Below are 20583 nucleotides of genomic sequence, written 5' to 3' on the forward strand. Positions count from 1 at the left end.
TTGCGTCGTCGTTGTGGTCTGCAAATCGTCTTTGAACGTGGCACACCCACCGGTCACTGTTACTGTGACGCTGCAGTCCCTCCCATGTGCGTCTCCTGAGCGTGCAGTCGACCCCGACTTCAGTTTTGCGGATGAAAATGCGCGACCGCATCGAACAGCTGAGGTGGAGGAGCTCTTGCAACGAGAGGATACTCGGTGAAAGGACTGGCGTGCCCGTTCCATCGACAAGATCGTATGCGACGCGTTGGGGAGAGTATTGCAGCACGTCAACACGAACCATCGATCATTCAGCAGTTGTCAACCGCTCTGGTGGAGGAATGGAACGCCCCACCACAAGAACTCCTTACCAACCTCGTGGCCAGCATGGGAGCACGTTGCAGAGCACGTACTGCCGTCTGTGGTGTTCAAGCACCTTATTACGAACCGTGTCCCGCCTTTTGTAATGTCTGAAGGACCATCGTGTACCCTATGTGATCAAAAGTACCCGGAAACCCCCCAAAAAGTACACTACTGGCCATTAAAATTGCTACACCAAGAAGAAATGCAGAAGATAATCTGGTATTCATTGGACAAATATATTATACTAGAACTGACATGTGATTACATTTTCACGCAGTTTAGGAGCATAGATCCTGAGAAACCAGTACCCAGAACAACCACCTGTGGCCGTAATAACGGCCTTGATACGCCTGGGCATTGAGCCAAACAGAGCTTGGATGGCATGTACAGGTATAGCTGCCCATGCAGCTTCAACACGATACCACAGTTCATCAAGAGTAGTGACTGGCGTATTGTGACGAGCGAGTTGCTCGGCCACCATTGACCAGACGTTTTAAATTGGTGAGAGATCTGGAGAATGTGCTGGCCAGGGCAGCAGTCGAACATTTTCTGTATCCAGAAAGGCCCGTACAGGACCTCCAACATGTGGTCGTGCATTATCCTGCTGAAATGCAGGGTTTCGCAGGGATCCAATGAAGGGTAGAGCCACGGGTCCTAACACATCTCAAATGTAACGTCCACTGTTCAAAGTGCCGTCAATGCGAACAAGAAGTGACCGAGACGTGTAACCAATGGCGCCCCATACCATCATGCCGGGTGATACGCCAGTATGGCGATGACCAATACACGCTTCCAATGAGCGTTCACCGCGATGTCGCCAAACACAGATGCGACCATCATGATGCTGTAAACAGAACCTGGATTCATCCGAAAAATGACGTTTTGCCATTCGTGCACCCAGGTTCGTCGTTGAGTACACCATCGCAGGCGCTCCTGTCTGTGATGCAGCGTCAAGGGTAACCGTAGCCATGGTCTCCGAGCTGATAGTCCATGCTGCTGCAAATGTCGTCGAACTATTCGTGCAGATGGTTGTTGCCTTGCAAAACGTCCCCATCTGTTGACTCAGGGATGGAGACGTGACTGCACGATCCGTTACATATATGGAGGCCGTTGGGATCTAGCATGGCGTTCCGTATTACCCCCCTGAACCCACCGATTCCATATTCTGCTAACCAACGCGAGCAGCAATGTCGCGATACTATAAACCGCAATCGCGATAGGCTACAATCCGACCTTTATCAAAGTCGGAAACGTGATGGTACGCATTTCTCCTCCTTACACGAGGCATCACAACGACGTTTCACCAGACAACGCCAGTCAACTGTTGTTCGTGTATGAGAAATCGGTTGGAAACTTTCCTCATGCCAGCACGTTGTAGGTGTCGCCACCGGCGCCAACCTTGTGTGAATGCTCTGAAAAGCTAATCATTTGCATATCACAGCATCTTCTTCCTGTCTGTTAAATTTCGCGTCTGTAGCACGTCGTCTTCGTGGTGTAGCAGTTTTAATGGCCAGTAGTGTATGTTTTTCATGTTAGGTGCATTATGCTGCCACCTACTGCCAAGTACTCCATATCAGCGACCTCAGTAGTCGTTAGACATCGTGAGAGAGCAGAATGGGGCGCGCCGCGGAACTCACAGACTTCGAACGTGGTAAGATGATTTGGGTCACTTGTCCCATACACGAGATTTTCACAGTCCTAAACATCCCTAGATCCACTGTTTCCGATGTGACAGTGAAGTAGAATCGTGAAGGGACCCCCACAGCACAAAAGCGTATAGGTCGACCTCGTCTGTTGACTGGCAGAGACCGCCGACGGTTGAAGAGGATCGTAATACGTAAAACGCAGACGTATATCCAGACTATCATACAGGAAATCCAAACTGCATCAGGACCCACTGCAAGTACTATGACAGTTAGGCGGGAGATGAGAAAACTTGGATTTCCTGGTCGAGCGGCTGCTCATAAGCCACACATCAAGCCGGTAAATGCCAAACGACGCCTCCCTTGGTGTAAGGAGCGTAAACATTGGACGATTGAACAGTGGGAAAACGTCGTGTGGAGTGACGAATCACGGTACACAATATAGCGATCCGATGGCAGGGTGTGGGTATGGCGAATGCCCGGTAAACGTCACCTGCCAGCTTGTGTAGTGCCAACAGTAAAATTAGGAGGTGGTGCTGTTACGGTGAGGTCGTGTTTTTAATGGAGGGGGCATTCACCCCTTGCTGTTTTGCGTGGCACTATCACAGCACAGGTCTACATTGATGTTTTAAGCACCTTCTTGCTTCCCACTGTTGAAGAGCAATTCGGAGATGGCGATTGCATCTTTGCCCGCATCTCGTGGTCGTGCGGTAGCGTTCTCGCTTCCCACGCCCGGGTTCCTGGGTTCGATTCCCGGCGGGGTCAGGGATTTTCTCTGCCTCGTGATGGCTGGGTGTTGTGTGCTGTCCTTAGGTTAGTTAGGTTTAAGTAGTTCTAAGTTCTCGGGGACTTATGACCACAGCAGTTGAGTCCCATAGTGCTCAGAGCCATTTTTTTTATTGCATCTTTCAACACGATCGAGCACCTGTCCATAATGCACGGCCTGTGGAGAAGTGGTTACACGAATATAACATCCCTGTAATGGACTGGCCTGCACAGAGTCCTGACTTGAATCCTATAGAACACCTTTGGGACGTTTTCGAACGGCGACTTCGTGCCAGGCCTCACCTACCGACCTCGATACCTCTCCTCAGTGTAGCACTCCGTGAAGAATCGGCTGCTATTCCCCAAGAAACCTTCCAGCGCCTGGTTGAACGTATTCTTGCGAGAATGGAAGCTTTCATCAAGGCTAAGGCTGGGCCAACACCATACTGAATTCCAGCATTACCGAAGGAGAGCGCCAAGAACCGGTGTCCGGATACTTTTGATCACAAGGTGTATCATGGAGACTTGTGTGTAATTATTGTCTTTGAACAAAGGTGGCGTTTCCTTTCACGCCATTGTGTATTTGTTTTAGTTACTTTCTGTACTATACTGTAGTAGTTCTTCGTATTTATGATCCCAGTTTCATAGAGCTATGTTGCTTAGCAAGAACACATCATGCGAAAGGTACTTTCGTTATTAAGATTTGTACACAAATAGATTGTGGAGATTTGTGAACGTACCATCGACGCATGTCGTATTTTCTTTTTTCCACCTTTCGTTGTCATTTTAATTATTTCATGTTTTTAGGGTTCCGTACCTCATTAGTTAAAAACTGAATCCCTATAGGGTGACATAGTTGTCCGTCCGTCTGTCTGTCTGTTGTCCGACTGTTCAAAATCCCTTTTCTCAGGAAATGGTAAACGTATCAAGTTGAAATTTATGTCAAATTTTACGGTCTACAGTCCCTTGACAATGCAAAAAAGTGAGCATATAAGTAAATGCAATCAAAAGATGGGGGCCATGTATGTCACATATTTGACACTCGTAAACTCATTCATTAAACCTACATGCTTCTTCCCCTTCCAGTAGAGTCATGAAATTTGGCAAGAAGAAAGGTTTCACACTACAAGCAAAGGAAAGAAATCAGAAAATCGTTAATTTATAACTATGTCAGACAAAAAAAATATTTCTTTTGTCATCTGATATCCGACTTCAAACTTAAAACATACTCGAAGATCTTGCAATCAAATGGTTCAAATGGTCTGAGCCCTATGGGACTTAACATCTGAGGTCATGAGTCCCCTAGACATAGAACTACTTAAACCTAACTAACCTAAGGACATCACACACATCCATGCCCGAGGCAGGATTCGAACCTGCGACCGTAGCGGTCGCGCAGCTCCAGACTGAAGCGCCTAGAACCGCTCGGCCACATCGGCCGGCTCTTGCAATCAGTGGTGCCGAGATCTTGGTATCAATGTCGATAACAGGCAAAAATCATCGAGATGCTCGATTCCCGGAATGGGTGGAAGGTCTATATATATTAGACTGGTGCTTAAGTTTAAAAAAAAAAGGTTCAAATGGCTTAAGTTCGTTGAGTTTTGTGTAAGTTTAATAATAGAGACTTTACTCATCAATAATGTACACTCCTTCACTATTTACAACAGTCTGCCGACGCTGGAGTAACTTTCCGATGCCGCAGCTGTAGAAATCACGTGGTTTTGATGGGGAGAACTCGTCGAGCCTTATTCGGAGCGCATTTTCAACCGGAATGGAAGTTCATTGAAAATTGTTGGATAGAGAGCGGAAAAGCTCAAACCTGAGGGCGCAAGACAAGATAAATAAGGTGGGTGTGAAATGACTTCCTAACCCAGCTCCTGTATAGTGTTTTTCGTCAGTCTAGCAGGATGCTTTATGGTGAAGTAGCATCACTCCACGCAGTATTCCTGGTCGTTGATGTTCGACCGCGTCTCCAAGACGTCTGAGCAGTGATGGTTACACGAAGCTATTCGTAGTGGACCACACCGTCGCTGTTCCAAGAGATGCGTAATATTGTCATTTATGGATGCACACAGGTCTTTGTACGGGGAGTTAGTGCTTTGTTTGGGCCCAAACATTCGTTTCTATTCCTTACGTTAGCATAAAGACACCATTTATCGTCACCAGTAAAGATACAGGATAGGAATGGTCGGTGTTGTTCACGAGCTAGTTGATGACGACCAAGCAGAGCTACAAATATTGCCAACCGCTGATTTTGTGTTATTGGCTTAGAGCATGCGGTACCCACACACCTTGTTTTAGAACCTTCCCCTTTGCACGTAGATGTCGCACGACGGTGGAATCATCGAAGTTCATCACATGTGCCAGTTCTCCAGTACACTGACGTGGATCATTGTGCGTTAATGAGTTTAAACGACTTTCCGCGAACCGCGAAGATCTTCCTGAAGGTGGAAAACTCCCCTGAAAACGAGGAAACCATTTTCTTGCTGTCTACTGTCCAGTGGCATTATTCCCACAAACAGCGCAAATGTTTCTGGTTCCTTCAGCGGATGTCGCCCCTCTATTGAACTCAAAAACAAGAATAAGTCGTAAATGTTCCGATTTCTCCACTTGGTACTCCATTTCTATGTCTACAGCTCCAGACATTTCTCCAAATGACAAAACGACGATATGTAAACTCACATAGCAACAGTGAACTACAAATAAGAAATGACAACCGATAAAAATAAACCCATAGTGACCAGAATACTAACATAAAAAACAAAACATTACGAACTTACGCAACAACCTAACTCATGATTAAATTTGTACGAAACACTTAGTGCGCGAGTTCTACTTGTGGGATCCCGCCCACTCGTCTAATATAGAGTGCCAAGGAAGTTGTTTTTTCGGATAGCTAGGCAACAATCACGCAAATCTTATTACTGGAGTTTATTACAGTAAACTGAATTGACAATACTTAACTTCGCCTTTTCACAAACAGGTGTCGCAAGCAATTGGCGGCATGCAAATAATCAGTGTCCTTCGATATACCGAGTGATCAAAAAGTCAGTATAAATTTGAAAACTTAATAAATCACGGAATAATGTAGATAGAGAGGTACAAATTGACACACATGCTTGGGATGACATGGGGTTTTATTAAAACCAAAAAGAAAAAGTATTGCTAGACGCGTGAAAGATCTCTTGCGCGCGTCGTTTGGTGATGATCGTGTGCTCAGCCGCCACTTTCGTCATGCTTGACCTCCCAGGTCCCCAGACCTCAGTCCGTGCTATTATTGGCTTTGGGGTTACCTGAAGTCGCAAGTGTATCGTGATCGACCGACATCTCTAGGGATGCTGAAAGACAACATCCGACGCCAATGCCTCACCATAACTCCGGACATGCTTTACAGTGCTGTTCACAACATTATTCCTCGACTACAGCTATTGTTGAGGAATGATGGTGGACATGTTGAGCATTTCCTGTAAAGAACATCATCTTTGCTTTGTCTTACTTTGTTGTGCTAATTATTGCTATTCTGATCAGATGAAGAGGCATCTGTCGGACATTTTTTGAAGTTTGTATTTTTTTGGTTCTAATAAAACCCCATGTCATTCCAAGCATGTGTGTCAATTTGTACCTCTCTATCTACATTATTCCGTGATTTACTCACTTTTCAAATTTATACTGACTTTTGGATCACCCGGTATAAAATTTCCATGCAAGCACACCACACAAGTTCATAAGTCAGTGCTATAGAGTTTGTATCACAGCTCGTCTTTTAGTGCGACTTTTCTGCACTAGAAGAGCCGAGGCCGGCTGGAGCGGCGCTTATATCCCCTTCGTACAGGCGCCGCTCCTGTCGTGGTGTCATCCTAGTCAGTGTTCTGTTGGATGACGTCGTTTCACAGCCTTCTCTGGTGTATCGTTCAGGCCGCCATGCCGACGCTTGATGTTACACCGGAACACTACTCGCACCTGGAGATTCATTTGGCCCCCCGTCCTCGGTGATCACTGGGACAACGCCCGGTTGCCGCAGCCTAGACACAGCCCTGGGATTCGGGCAGCGGTTTCAGCGAGGTGTTAGGCTGTTTCACTTGGGAGCGCCGCGGCGGCGGTCAGCGTGACACACGGCTACTCGCGGCGTAGCCTACAGTGAAAGTGTAGGTGTGAGGCGTGTTTGCGCCGTGTGTTCGCTGCTCGCCACGACGCGACGGCCAAGTTCACGGCTGCTGCCTGCTGGCGGGCAACACTTTCACTGGCCGGAGATACGCCGCCTCCCGCCCTTGCCACAGCCAGCCGGCCACGAGACAGCAGTTAGGGAAGTTCACGTGGACGCACTGTTTCCCTGACGTACACAAAGCCTTAATTGCCGCTACGGTCGAAGGTTCGAATCCTGCCTCGGGCATGGATGTGTGTGATGTCCTTAGGTTAGTTAGGTTTAAGTAGTTGTAAGTTCTAGGGGACTGATGACCTCGGATGTTAAGTCCCATAGTGCTCAGAGCCATTTGAACCAAAGCCTTAATTCAGTCCCGCACTGCCGCTTAGCGCACAAGACACGTTCGTACATGATATCTGAGCAGTTAGGCCATGGGATTTAAGACTTCCTGGCAGACAGGCATTTTTTGTTAGTCTTATGGATGCTTTGATGCGGCCTCCCACGACTTCCTCTACTGCGCCAACGTCTTCATATCAGAGTAGCACTTGCACCTTCCGTCCTCAATTCTTTGACGGGTGTGGTCCAGTCTCTGTCTTGCGCTACAATGTTTACCCTCTACAGCTTCGTCTAACACAATGGAACGAATTGGCTGATGTCATAACACATGTCCTATCATCCTGTCCCTTCTTCTTTCAGTGTTTTTCACATGCTCCTTTCTTCGCCAACACCGAGGAGGGCCTCCTCATTCTCTACCTTGTTAGTCCACCTAATGTTCAACACCATTCTAATAGCACCACATCTCAAACTCTTCAGTTCTCCTCCTTTTTGCCCATAAGTGTCTTCCCGGTGCTCCAAACATACACTCTCAAAAATTTATTTCTCCAACTAAGACCGATTATTGATAGTAGTGCACTTCTTTCGGCGAGGAATGTTGTCTTTGCCTGTTCTAGTCTGCTTTTTATGTCCGCCCTCCTTCGCCCATCATGTGTTACTTTGATTCCAAGATAATCCATTCTCCACTTCGACCATGTCGTGGTCACCAATTTTGATGTTAAGTTTATCGCTAATCTCATTCTTGATACTCCTCCTTTCCTTCATCTTTCTTCAGTTTGACATCCAAATCCGTATTCTGTACTCATTACACTGTCCATTCCATTCAACGGGTCCTGTAATTCTTTTTCACTTACGCTGAGGGTAGCAACGTCATCAGCGAATATTACGTTGATATTCTTTCAGCCTGAATTTTCTTTTTTTTTTTTCATTATCGTCATTGCTTCTTCGAACTGTAGACCAGTTGTCAGCGTAAATGGCTGCCAAGTGGAGGACCCATGTTTGACTCCTCATATCGCCAGAGATGTTCACTTGGTAGGAGGACTGAAACAGCGTGTTCTTGTTGTGTGCTACTTTGTACACAACGGTAAGAAAATGGTTCAAATGGCTCTGAGCACTATGGGACTTAACATCTGAGGTTATCAGTCCCCTAGAACTTAGAACTACTTAAACCTAACTAACCTAAGGACATCACATACATCCATGCCCGAGGCAGGATTCGAACCTGCGACCGTAGCAGTCACGCGGTTCCGGACTGAAGCGCCTAGAAGCGCACGGCACAACGGTAAGGAGAGGTGGGCTACAGAGTGGTTCAGCGCCTATCTTCGCAGGGAAACTGGGCACAAGCAGAAATGATTAGCGAACACATAAGTACAGTAAACACAAGTTTTAGTGAACTTACAGTTTTGTTCAAGTATTGCAAATAAACTTTAGAGAACACAGAGCAATAAAGTCCAGCTGTTACAAAAGAGCGTCGTGCACTGTGAGGGTTCCTCGAGTAACTGTCGAAGACTAAGACTGAAGACTAAAGACTGTCAAAGATTGCCACTGAGACGCCGCTAGCTATCTTATACCGCAGCGGCAGAGGGCACGATTAGTCAGAAGTGCTGAAGGCTCAGCAGGCGCACATCATGGGATCCGTCGGTTCCCGCGCGACCTCTGTCTGCCTCTGTCGGAAACGTGCACTTTCGTTGCCAGTGAAGGTGGTATCGATCTGTGGTATCACACTAGTCAGCCTTGTGATGCCAACTGAACGACACGACCGAGCATTACCGGCTCCAGGAAGCTAACCCAACAATGGCCAGGTGAGCTGTGTGCTGACCACATGCCTCTCCATATTTCATTCAAGTGACACCTTCGGCTGATGGGTGACATGGCAGTCGGTTGGTCCCGACTAATCCGCCTGTGACCAGACTTGCAGAGCTTTCATTTTTTACTCCCCTCCTTCCAAACAGTAGGGGCTGAAGACTGCATCACTGTCGAACATCCTTTTCAATTCGAGCACTCTGTTCTTGATCTTCCATTCTTATTGTCCCCTCTTGGTTTTTGTGTACATTATGTTTGCTATCTTTGTGACTGTGTGGATTGTGGATGATTTTTTTCCGAAAGTCTGATGCTATCTCTCCAGTCTCATAGGTAAGAGATACTACGAGGGTAATCCCAAAAGTAAGGTCTCCCATTTTTTATAAGTACATAGGCCTGTTTATTTCTACAATGGTTAACATTAGCTTACAGCTTGAACATTTAGCAATTTTTCGACATAATCACCATTCCTGTCGATGCATTTTTGTAGACGCTGTGGCAGTTTTTGTATGCCCATGCCATACCAACTCGCCGCCATGCTGTTCAGAAAGTTATGAACCTCTTCTTTCACCTTGTAAGTAGGCTGTTTAGGTTTTTTTATTGGTAACGCCACCTCTGTATGAAAATCACTGGCTGTGCTGTGTGCAGTCTGTGGCTGCTTTGCATTGTTGTAATACTCGCCATTGTAGTGCTAGGCAGCTGGCTGTGAACAGCGCATAGCGTTGGGCAGTTGGAGGTGAGCCGCCAGCAGTGGTGGATGTGGGGAGAGAGATGGCGGAGCTTTGTAATTTGTCATGAACTGCTATATTTATAAATGATGATATCAAGGTAAATACATTCTTTGTTCTCTATTAATATCTTTCATTTGCTAACTATGCCTATCAGTAGTGCCTTCCATAGTTTGAATCTTTTATTTAGCTGGCAGTAGTGGCGCTCGCTGTATTGCAGTAGCTTGAGCAGCGAAGATTTTTGTGAGGTAAGTGATTTGTGAAAGGTATAGTTTAATGTTAGTCAGGGCCATTCTTTTGTAGGGAGTTTTGGGAGTCAGATTGCGTTGCGCTAAAAATATTGCGCGTCAGGTTAAGCACAGTCGTGTAAAATTGTTAAAAGGGGACGTTTCAACCTCGTCGTCGGAGCTGACTCGCTTTCTGGCCAAATGTTCTTTTAACCTAGAGAACAGGTGATAGTCACTGGGCGCCAAGTCAGGACGATAGGGTGGGTGGGTGATTATGTTCCACTGAAACTGTTGCAGGAGAGCAACGGTTTGCCGAGCGATATGTGGGCGAGCGTTGTCATGGAGAAGGTGTACGTCCTTGCTCAACATTCCTCTTCTCCGGTTCCGAATTGCCCGTTTGGGTTTTTTCTGGGTCTCACAGTACCTGTCAGCGTTAATTGTGGTCCCAGCGATTCAGCTCCGACGACGAGGTGAAAGAAGAGGTTCATAACTTTCTGAACAGCATGGCGGCGAGCTGGTATGGCATGGGCATACAAAAACTGCCACAGCGTCTACAAAAATATGTCGACAGAAATGGTGATTATGTCGAAAAATAGCTAAATGTTCAAGCTGTAAACTGATGTAAACCATTGTAGAAATAAACAGGTCTATGTACTTATTAAAAAAATAGGAGACCTTCATTTTGGAATTACCCTCGTAGAATATGGTTTGGTTGCCATTTCCCCAGATGATTTCAGACATTGCGAAGGAATGTTATCTATGATTTCCACCTCATATCGCTCTTGAACAAAAAGCAACGTTACAGGCAACGGTTGTGTGAGGTGTTCCTCAAAGTAGGGTGATAGCGTTTCTGTTGGTTACAATATAAACGGTGATTCAACTGTCCCTACTGATATGTTTAATGCAACCCGCAAATTCTTCAAATAATATGCGTGACTTTTTAGTATTCTCTCGCTCATTGTGTGCAAACTCAGTCCTACAGGACATTTTTGTAATTAAATTTTGTACTGGGACAGGTTTTCGTTAGAGGCTGTAGTTTACGTGTTGTTCAAGAAAAATGTACGAAAGTGACCTACAAATACGTTCCCACACTCAGTCCCCTCTGGCCTGGATTTGTAGTATGTAATTCATGATAATCCCTGCTATCAACGTAAAAAAAAAAAAATGCGACTGCAGGAATTATTCCCAACATTCGACCTCTTTGGTCTCCATTGACTGGTCTTGTAACGCCACAGGCTTTGCTGAGCACTTACCACTCGTAAAACTGACGTTGGTGTAAATTTTACTTAACAATTTTGCGAATTTTAGCACCGCAAAATAAACAATTACGTCGTTGTATTCGTCAAGCTTTCTGGCTACGAAAGTGCTGTGTTTGTAAAGGTTTCGTCTGGATCGAATTGTCAACGTAATTAGTTTTAGAGTAACCTTTACAAAAATCGTTTTTCTTTCACTAACATCACGGGCATGTTTAAATCAATAATGTTAACGAAACAACCAACTATGCTGGTGATGTAATAGCCCAATCGATAGGGACCAAAAATGTCGAATATCGGTAATACTTCATGTAGTCGGAAATTTTTGCACAGTGGTGGATGAGTAGGGGGTGGAGGCGTGTTTGAAGGTCACTTTTGTAGGTTTATATTGAATTACTCGAAAACCGTGGTCTTCAGCGAAAACGTATCACAGTAAAAATTTAATTACATTAAACTTCCTACAAAAAAGGTCTTGCTCATTTTTGCTGTAGTACCTACAGTTTGCACAAAGCGAGCGAGAGAATATGAAAAACTCGCGTGCGATTTTTGAAGGCAATGTGGGTTGCCTAAAACCCATCGTTAGGGGAAGATGAATTACCCTGTATGTATGCTTCTGCCCATTAACTTGCACACCAGGAAGGATAACAAACAACACAATTTTGCTCATTTTGAATATAGTAGGAAGAATACACGGTTGAGTACACAGAGTGAGAAACTTAGTCTGGGAATGGAGTTGAACTGAGTTTGGATGACAGACAAGGTACATAATTCTAAGCTGCTTCGACTCTATGCCAGAGTTCCTCAATCCTAATTGGAGGCGACTGGCGATGTTTGAGTCTCTTCGCAACCCACGGCCAGATGTTTTCAATGGCTGAGAGGTCTTAAAATGTGCTAGCCGTGGCAACAGTCGAACACCTTCTGTACCGAAGTGTGTCCAGGACGCGGGTAACATGGGGTCGTGTGCTATCATGTTGAAAGATAACACCTTGGAGATCTCGACGATTCGGCAGGCACCGGCCAGCCAACCATGTTAGGGGCACAGTCGCAACCCCTAGCATTATTCCAGGTGCTGCACACGTATGACTGTGACGAAGCTTCTACAGACGTCGATCTGCTACGTGATGCTGAATTGGGATTCTTCCGCAAAGACAGCGTAGTGCCAGTTTTGTGTGCAGTGTTGTTGGACGCACACTGTCTGCATGCCTCTCTCCGCTACCTCTTCAAAGGAAGCTGCAATTATGGTCGTCGTGCTGACAGTCCATTATGCTCTAGGCGTCGTCGCACTGTCTTTATAGATACTTGTCTTGCTGCAAATAAACCCATTTCCTGAGTCATGCTGAATGATGTGTTTGTGTATCAAATGTTCAAATGTGTGTGACGTCTTAAGGGGATACGGAATCGGATTTTGGGTTAAAAAATCGAATTTTTTTTATTGGCGTATTATATTCTGCCATGTTTCCTCTTTAAAATGACGTACCATACATAGCTCTACTACAATTATAACTATTTTATTTTTATATATTTGTGAGATCGGGTATTGCGCTTTAGTTATACACGTCTCTCGTGGCTGACCATGAACTTTTTGGCAGTACCTTTAAAGTGACATGAATTCAAATATCCCGGTTTCCAGCGACTATTTATACACTAGTTGCCCGAAAATGTTTCTCTCTGGTTTCCTCAAGTTACTCTTTGACTTTGTGGCGGGACTGTTTTGTAAACAGTGTGATATAAGAAAGTAGTTGTCGTTGAGTTATTTCGTATTTAGTGCTTCATTTTTCGCAGTGAAAATGCCTAGAGCTAAAGCAAAAGTATTTAAAAAGCGTGTGAACTGGCAAAAGAAAAGAAATAATGATTCATTAGCAAAGCAAAGCAGTTCATCATCATCACTGTTGGAAAATGTGAATCCACTTATTACTGATTTGCCGAACGAACTTACACCAAATGAAAACAGTGCTTCTCATAAAAAACTAAGAGATTTGGAAGAGAAATATAATTTACTTGGTAGAGGGAATGAAGTTTTTGAACTCATTGATACGAATATATTGTGTGAAGCTCTTGAAAACAGTTTGTGCTGCAAAAAATGTCATGGAAACGTTTCTCTGAAAGTAGAATCTCATGTTGGCCTGGCTGCCCAGTTTAATTTAATATGCAGTGTTTGTAAATACAGCTGTAAGTTTCCAAGTTCGGTTTCAGTAACTGTAAATAATGGATACAAGAAAACTGAACTTTATAGTGTAAATATTAGGTTAGTTTATGGATTGCGAGCAATTGGTAAGGGCAAAGCAGCTGGTGATATGCTATGTGGTGTTCTAAATCTTCCAAGTGCACCTTCAAAGTTTGAAGCTTACAATTATGTACTAGGATCTGCAGTTGAAGATGTAGCACAGAAGTCAATGCAGGTTGCTGTGGAAGAAGCAGTGGAAGAAAATGACGGCAGTCGTGACCTCACAGTGGCGTTTGATGGCACGTGGCAGAAAAGGGGCCACACCTCCAACAATGGTGTTGTAACAGCAACTAGTGTTGATACTGGCAAGGTTATTGATGTTGCAATAATGTCTAAATACTGTAGGTGCACAGGCAGGCTGAAAAATGAACACAGTGATGACTGTATTGCTAATTATTATGGTAGTAGTGGTGGCATGGAGGTTGCTGGGGTGAAGAAAATTTTTCATCGCTCTTCACAGTGGTATAATGTTCGCTATGTCAAATATCTGGGAGATGGTGACTCTAAAGCATTCAAAGAAGTTTTGGAAAGCAAACCATATGGGAACAGTGTAAATATAAGCAAACTTGAATGTATAGGACATGTGCAGAAGAGAATGGGTGCCAGGTTGAGAAGGTTAAAATCAGTTATGAAAGGGAAAAAACTAGATGATGGGAAAACCTTGGATGGCAGAGGAAGATTGACTGATTCCATAATAGACCACATTCAGAACTGCTATGGCCTTGCAATCAGGCAAAATACAGGCAATCTTGAAGAAATGAGGAGAGCTATATGGGCTTTATATTTCCACACCGCATCCACGGATGAGCATCCACAACATGGTTTTTGCCCCAAAGGTGAAAACAGCTGGTGTAAATACAATAGGGGACTAACAACAGGAGAGAAATACATTCACCACCACAGTCTACCATCAGCCATCATGGCAGAAATAAAGCCCATTTTCAGAAATCTGGCTGACAGAAGTCTTCTGATGAAATGTCTTCACGGAAAAACGCAGAACCCCAACGAGTGCTTGAATAGTGTGATATGGCATCGTCTCCCAAAAACAGTGTTTGTCGGAATTAATACACTACATTTTGGTGTGTATGATGCTGTGGCAACCTTCAATCTTGGAAATATAACTAAATGCCAGGTCCTTCAAAAGTTGGGTATGTGTGTTGGTTCCCGTACGGTACGTGCTATGTTCTTTTTAGATCAGCACAGACTAAGGCATGCTGATAATATAATCAAGACATTAGTGAAAAAAGCAAGACAGGTGCAGAGGGGTGCCAAAAGAAGACTTGAAGATGATTATGAAGACTGTGAAGGGGGTATTAGCTACGGATCAGGAATGTTTTAATCTTCTTTCTCCGTTTCCCGTAAGTTTACTTTTTACTTCATCTAGGAACATTATCTCAGGTACTGGTCAACCTAGAAGTCTGAAATTTTTATGACGTAGTGACATAGGTCCCTATTACATACTGAAACAACGATTTTTTAATTACTTGATTTACAAAAGACTTAGGGGTGATAGTCTAGTAAAAAGCGATGGAAAAAATTTACTTAAAAATAAATGTACAATATCTCTGTAAGAAAATACTTTGACAATAAACTGTTGTTTCAGTATTGTTGTAACATATGAATGCACATACAGTAAAATTTTTACCTCTCTGTCTCCAGTAGTTTGTGAGAAAATGTTCCCTATAGTAGGCATATATTAACATTGCGGGGATAGGTGATTCCGTATCCCCATAAGGGACCAAACTGCTGAGGTCATCGGTCCCTAGACTTACATGCTACTTAAACTAACTTACGCTAAGGACAACACACACACCCATGCGCGGGGGAGGAATCGAACCTCCGGCGGGAGGGGCCGTGCGATTCGTGACATGGCGCCTCTAACCGCGCGATCACTCTGCGCTGCTGTTTGTATATCCTACTTGACCGAGCAAACACTAGGTCTGTTCTCCCGAGTGTTCGTCTTGCGAGAGCGTTGAGGTTCTGCATGGCATTCAGTACGGCTCTTGTGAACCTATCGATTCCATAATAGCACGACGGTAGTGGGATCCTGACCAATGCGAACGGCATGGTGGCGCAACGATAAACAGCAGTGTTGATACACCATGATCTGCGTGTTGGTAGACGATTTCCTTTTTATACGAGATAGCGAGATCTTTTCACAAACAAGCAACATTCAAATGCTATTTCACTATCAGATATCCCGCTGCATAATCTGTCCTTATAAACAGACTGTTGTTGGCGTTACTCCTACCTACTCTATGCTGTGTGCTGAAATGTTAATCATTTGCATCTCCAAGCACGCACGAGGGGCGTTCAGTAAACACTGCAATACATTTTTTATGAAGGGAGGCTGGTTTTATTAAGGATTACAGTACACTATTTTATTCCCCACTCTTCTGGCTACAAAATCCTATTTCTCAATATAGACTCCGTTCAATGCGACGGCCCTACGCCACCTGACAGAGGGCGATTATACCCGCATGGGACCATTCTAATGGTCAACGTCAGAGCAAATGTCTTGCTGCATCAATAACCTCCCCATCATCCACATGCTGCTTCCGGTGGAGTGTATCTTTCGTTGGGCCATACAGGTGGCAGTCGGAAGGTGCGAGATCCGGGCTGTAAGGTAAATGAGGAAGAACAGTCCAGCGACGTTTTGTGAGCGCCTCTCGGATGCGCAGACGTGTGTGTCGTCGAGTTGACCAGCAAGGTGTGTGAGATCCATTGATCACCTTGAATGAGAGTGTCCGCACGTTCCAACACTGCAGGAGTCACAGCTGCGTGCAGCCGGCCGGCACGCGGGAAATCGGACTGGTTTGCGCGACCCTGTTGCGATGATGACACATGCCTTGCCCAACGACTCACCGTGATTTTGTTCATTGCCATGTCTCCGTAGACATTCCGCAAGCACCCATGAATATCTGTGGGGCTCTGGTTTTTCGCCGCAAGAAACTCAGTGACAGCTATCTGCTTGGAATGCATCTCCGTTACAGACGCCATTTTGAAGGCTAACTGCCACCTATCGGAACTTCATGAAACTACTGGGGCTGAAACGCGAATATTCCACTATGACCCACAACAAATCCCGATTTTTTTTCAACCGAAACTGACCGAGAAAAAAAGTGATGCATTACTTACTGAACGCCGCTAGTAACAGTACACTTGTAAATGGGCAGTTTAGGTTTTTATGTTGGTAATGCCGCGTAGTGGTCTGTATGAAAATCACTGACTGTGCTGTGTGCAGTCTGTGGCTGATTGGACTCATTGTTGGAATAATCGCTTGTGCAGTGTTGTGTACCGTTGTGCAGTTGGAGGTGAGCCGCCAGCAGTGTTGGATATGGAGAGAGAGATGCCAGAGTTTTCAACGGACGATCTGGGCGTGTGTCCGTCAGAAAAAGGAAATTTGTATATAATCACTTTTGAACGCTACTAAGGTAAATACGTTGTTTGTTCTCTATCAAAATCTTTCATTTGCAACTATGGCTCTCAGTAGTTAGTGCCTTCAGTAGTCAGAATCTTTTATTTGGCTGGCAGAATTGGCGCTCGCTGTATTGCAGTAGTTCGAGTAACGAAGATTTTTGTGAAGTAAGTGATTCATGAAAGGTATAGGTTATTGTTAGTCAGGGCTATTCTTTTGTAGGGATTATTGAAAGTCAGGATGCGTTGCGCTAAAAAAATATTGTGTGTCCGTTTAGTGATGATCAGAATAAGTAAAGAGAGAACTGTCTGAGTACGTTCAGTTTTACTCAGCTGTCTTTGTATCAAATAACGTAGAAGTTTACCAGCACAGTCATTCATAATTTTTCTAAGGGGACGTTTCACACTTCATACCAAATTTGACGTTTGTTCCACACCTCTTTCATGATGTTCTATGCCTAAAAGTCAGCAGTGTTTTTGGATTTGTTGCAATTATGAAGATAGTTGAGCTTATTTTTTTATAGTGGTTAATAGCTTTTACACCTCTATAGAAGTAAGTGATACTTTATTAGTTACTAAAGCGTGGCGACTCAGTCAGATGTCGACGACATCGACGCGCTTACTTCGCATCTCGCACTTCATACGGAGGGTGTAGCCAATATGGAGAAAGGGAGGAAAGCTACCCCTCCCCCCCCCCCTCCGAAGAAGAGAAACAGAAGATTGTAGCAAATGCAGAGATCGTAAAGCAACACAAATTAATGAGGAAGAAAGCAGGTCATGCTAAAATTAAACGTACACTCAAAGACAAAGAAAGGACGTACCAGGAAGGAATTATCCGAGTGGTATGGAAATCGGTAGGTGTGATGTACCGGGTGATCAGAAAGTCAGTATAAATTTGAAAACTTAATAAATCACGGAATAATGTAGATAGAGGTACAAATTGACACACATGCTTGGAATGACATGGGGTTTTATTAGAACCAAAAACAAAAAAAGTATTGTTAGACGCGTGAAAGATCTCTTGCGCGCGTCGTTTGGTGATGATCGTGTGCTCAGCCGCCACTTTCGTCATGCTTGGCCTCCCACGTCCCCAGACCTCAGTCCGTGCGATTATTGGCTTTGGGGTTACCTGAAGTCGCAAGTGTATCATGATCGACCGACATCTCTAGGGATGCTGAAAGACAACATCCGACGCCAATGCCTCACCATAACTCCGGACATGCTTTACAGTGCTGTTCACAACATTAGTCCTCGACTACAGCTATTGTTGAGGAATGATGGTGGACATTTTGAGCATTTCCTGTAAAGAACATCATCTTTGCTTTGTCTTACTTTGTTGTGCTAATTATTGCTATTCTGATCAGATGAAGCGGCATCTGTCGGACAGTTTTTGAACTTTTCTACTTTTTTGGTTCTAATAAAACCCCATGTCATTCCAAGCATGAGTGTCAATTTGTACCTCTCTATCTACATTATTCCGTGATTTATTCAGTTTTCAAATTTATGCTGACTTTTTGATCACCCGGTATATATACAGACAAACAAATGATTACAATTTCAGAAAAAAATGGATGATTTGCTGAAGAGAAAGAGCTTCACAAACAGAGCAAGTCAATAACCAGTTGGTGTACCTGTGACCCTTGGCATTGATTGTTACAGTTGCTGGACGCCCTCCTGAGGGATATAGCGCCAAATTGTGTCCACACCCGACTCGCACACGTCGGGTGCGTCGTGTAAGAGCGGTACCCACCTGCCGGCCTGGGCGGGCGCTCGGGCACGGGCGCCTGGCTGTCCCACAGCTTCCAGCGGCGCACCTGCTCCTCGCGCATGCGGCAGAACAGCGTCTGCTTCTGGTTGTCGTCCAGCTCCGCCAGCAGCTCGGGGTCCACCCACATCTCCTTCAGGATCTGCTGCAGCATCTGCAACACGCGGACCACAGGGTGGCGCTAGTAACTGAACCAGACACTTGCCTCCAGTCATTTATGAAATATTTCTTTCGTTTTCAAGAACTAGTTTCCGAGCTTGATCAGCTCATTCTCAGATGGGGCATGTAGAAGTCACAGCGTTTGTTTCTAGGTTGCTTCGCGCAGCAGCACGGGCGGTTTGTCGTTAACATCCAACTCACAGTTTCCATTATGATCTTTCACAAAATCCGAACAAATTCTGGTCATACGTAAAGGCTGTTACTGGCACCAAAGTTGGTGTCCAGTCACTCATGAACGAGAATGGAGCTTCTGTTGAGAGGAAATGTTTAATTCTGTTTCCATATGGTCCTTTACAAAGGAAAACCCAGTAGCGTTGAGAAACAGGTGAAATCGTAAAAACTGAAAAAACCCCAGGGACCGATGAAATGCCTATACCAAATTGGTAGCTGAGTTAGTCCGTCTGTTAATTATAATCTATAGTTGATTCCTTGAACAAAAAATTGTACCCGGTGCATGGAAGAAAGCACATGTCACACTTGTCCATAAGAAGGGTAGTAGACGTGATTCGCAAAAATGCCGTCCAATATCCTTGACGTCCATTTGTTGTAGAACCTTAGAACGTATTCTGAGCTCAAATATAATGAGCTATCTTGAACAGAACGACCGCCTCCATGTCAACAAGCACGGTTTTCGAAAACATAGATCATGTGAAACCCAACTGCCACTTTTCTCACATGACATCCTAAAATCCATGGATCAAGGCAGTCAGATAGATGCAGTATTATCTCCCAAAAATATCTGACTACGGTGATTATCAAAATTACGATCCTATGGGGTATCAGACGAAATATGTGACTAGATTGAGGATTTCTTGGTAGGGAGGACGCAGCATGTTATCTTGAATGGAGAGTTATAATTAGATGTGGAAGTAACTTCTGGTGCACCTCACGAAGCGCGTTTGGTCTCTAACTTTTAATATTGTATATTCGTGATCTTGTGGACAATATTAACAGCAACGTCAGACTTTTTTCAGATGATGCAGTTGTCTACAACGAAATACACTCTGAACGAAGATGTACAAATATTCAATGAGACCTTAATAAGATTTGGAAGCGGCGCAATGATTGAGAGCTTGCTTTAAATATTCAAAAATATAAAACTGTGTACTTCACAAAACAAAAGAAAAACATTGTATCCTATGAATATAATAATAGCTAGTCACATTTGGAATCTGCAAACTAATACAAATACTTGTGTGCAACACTTAGTAGGGACATGAAGTGAAGCATACACACAGACTTAGTCATGGATAAAGCAGGCAGCAGCCTTCGGTTTACTGGTAGAATATTTGGGAAATGCAATCAGTCTACAAAGGAGATTGTTTATAAATCTCTCGTGCGACCCATTCTAGAATAATGTGCAAGTTTGTGAGACGCATAGCAAATAGGACTATAGGACTGGCAGCGGATATTGAACGTGGAATGGCAGCACGAATGACACAGGTTTTTTTCTTTTTTTTGACCCACCTAAGAATGTTACTGAGATGCTGAAAGAATTTAACTGGCTGACTGTTGAAGATAGACGTAAACTACCCCGAGAAGGTCTCCTAACAAAGTTTCAAGAACCGGCTTTAAATAATGACTCTAGGAACATACTACAATCCGCTACATATCGCTTCCACATGGATCGTGACGATAAGATTAGATTAACTACAGCAGGCACAGAGGCATTTAAACAATCATTTTTCCCTCGCTCCTTACGAATGCAACGGGAACAAGCCCTAATGAC

The 20583-nt window shown here is 44.4% G+C and overlaps 1 protein-coding gene across 1 annotated transcript in view; it reads right to left on the bottom strand.

Moving 5' to 3' along the window:
- LOC126236860 (SH2 domain-containing protein 4B-like) overlaps positions 1 to 20583 on the bottom strand; it is a 612474-nt gene that overhangs the window by 26188 nt on the left and 565703 nt on the right. Inside the window, exon 2 of the mRNA XM_049946482.1 lies at positions 18621 to 18789. Coding sequence (XP_049802439.1) covers positions 18621 to 18789 — 169 coding nt within the window. The remainder of the gene's footprint in view (positions 1 to 18620; positions 18790 to 20583) is intronic.

The sequence above is a fragment of the Schistocerca nitens genome, chromosome 2 (assembly GCF_023898315.1).
Source record: "Schistocerca nitens isolate TAMUIC-IGC-003100 chromosome 2, iqSchNite1.1, whole genome shotgun sequence".
Taxonomy (NCBI): Eukaryota; Metazoa; Arthropoda; class Insecta; order Orthoptera; family Acrididae; genus Schistocerca; species Schistocerca nitens.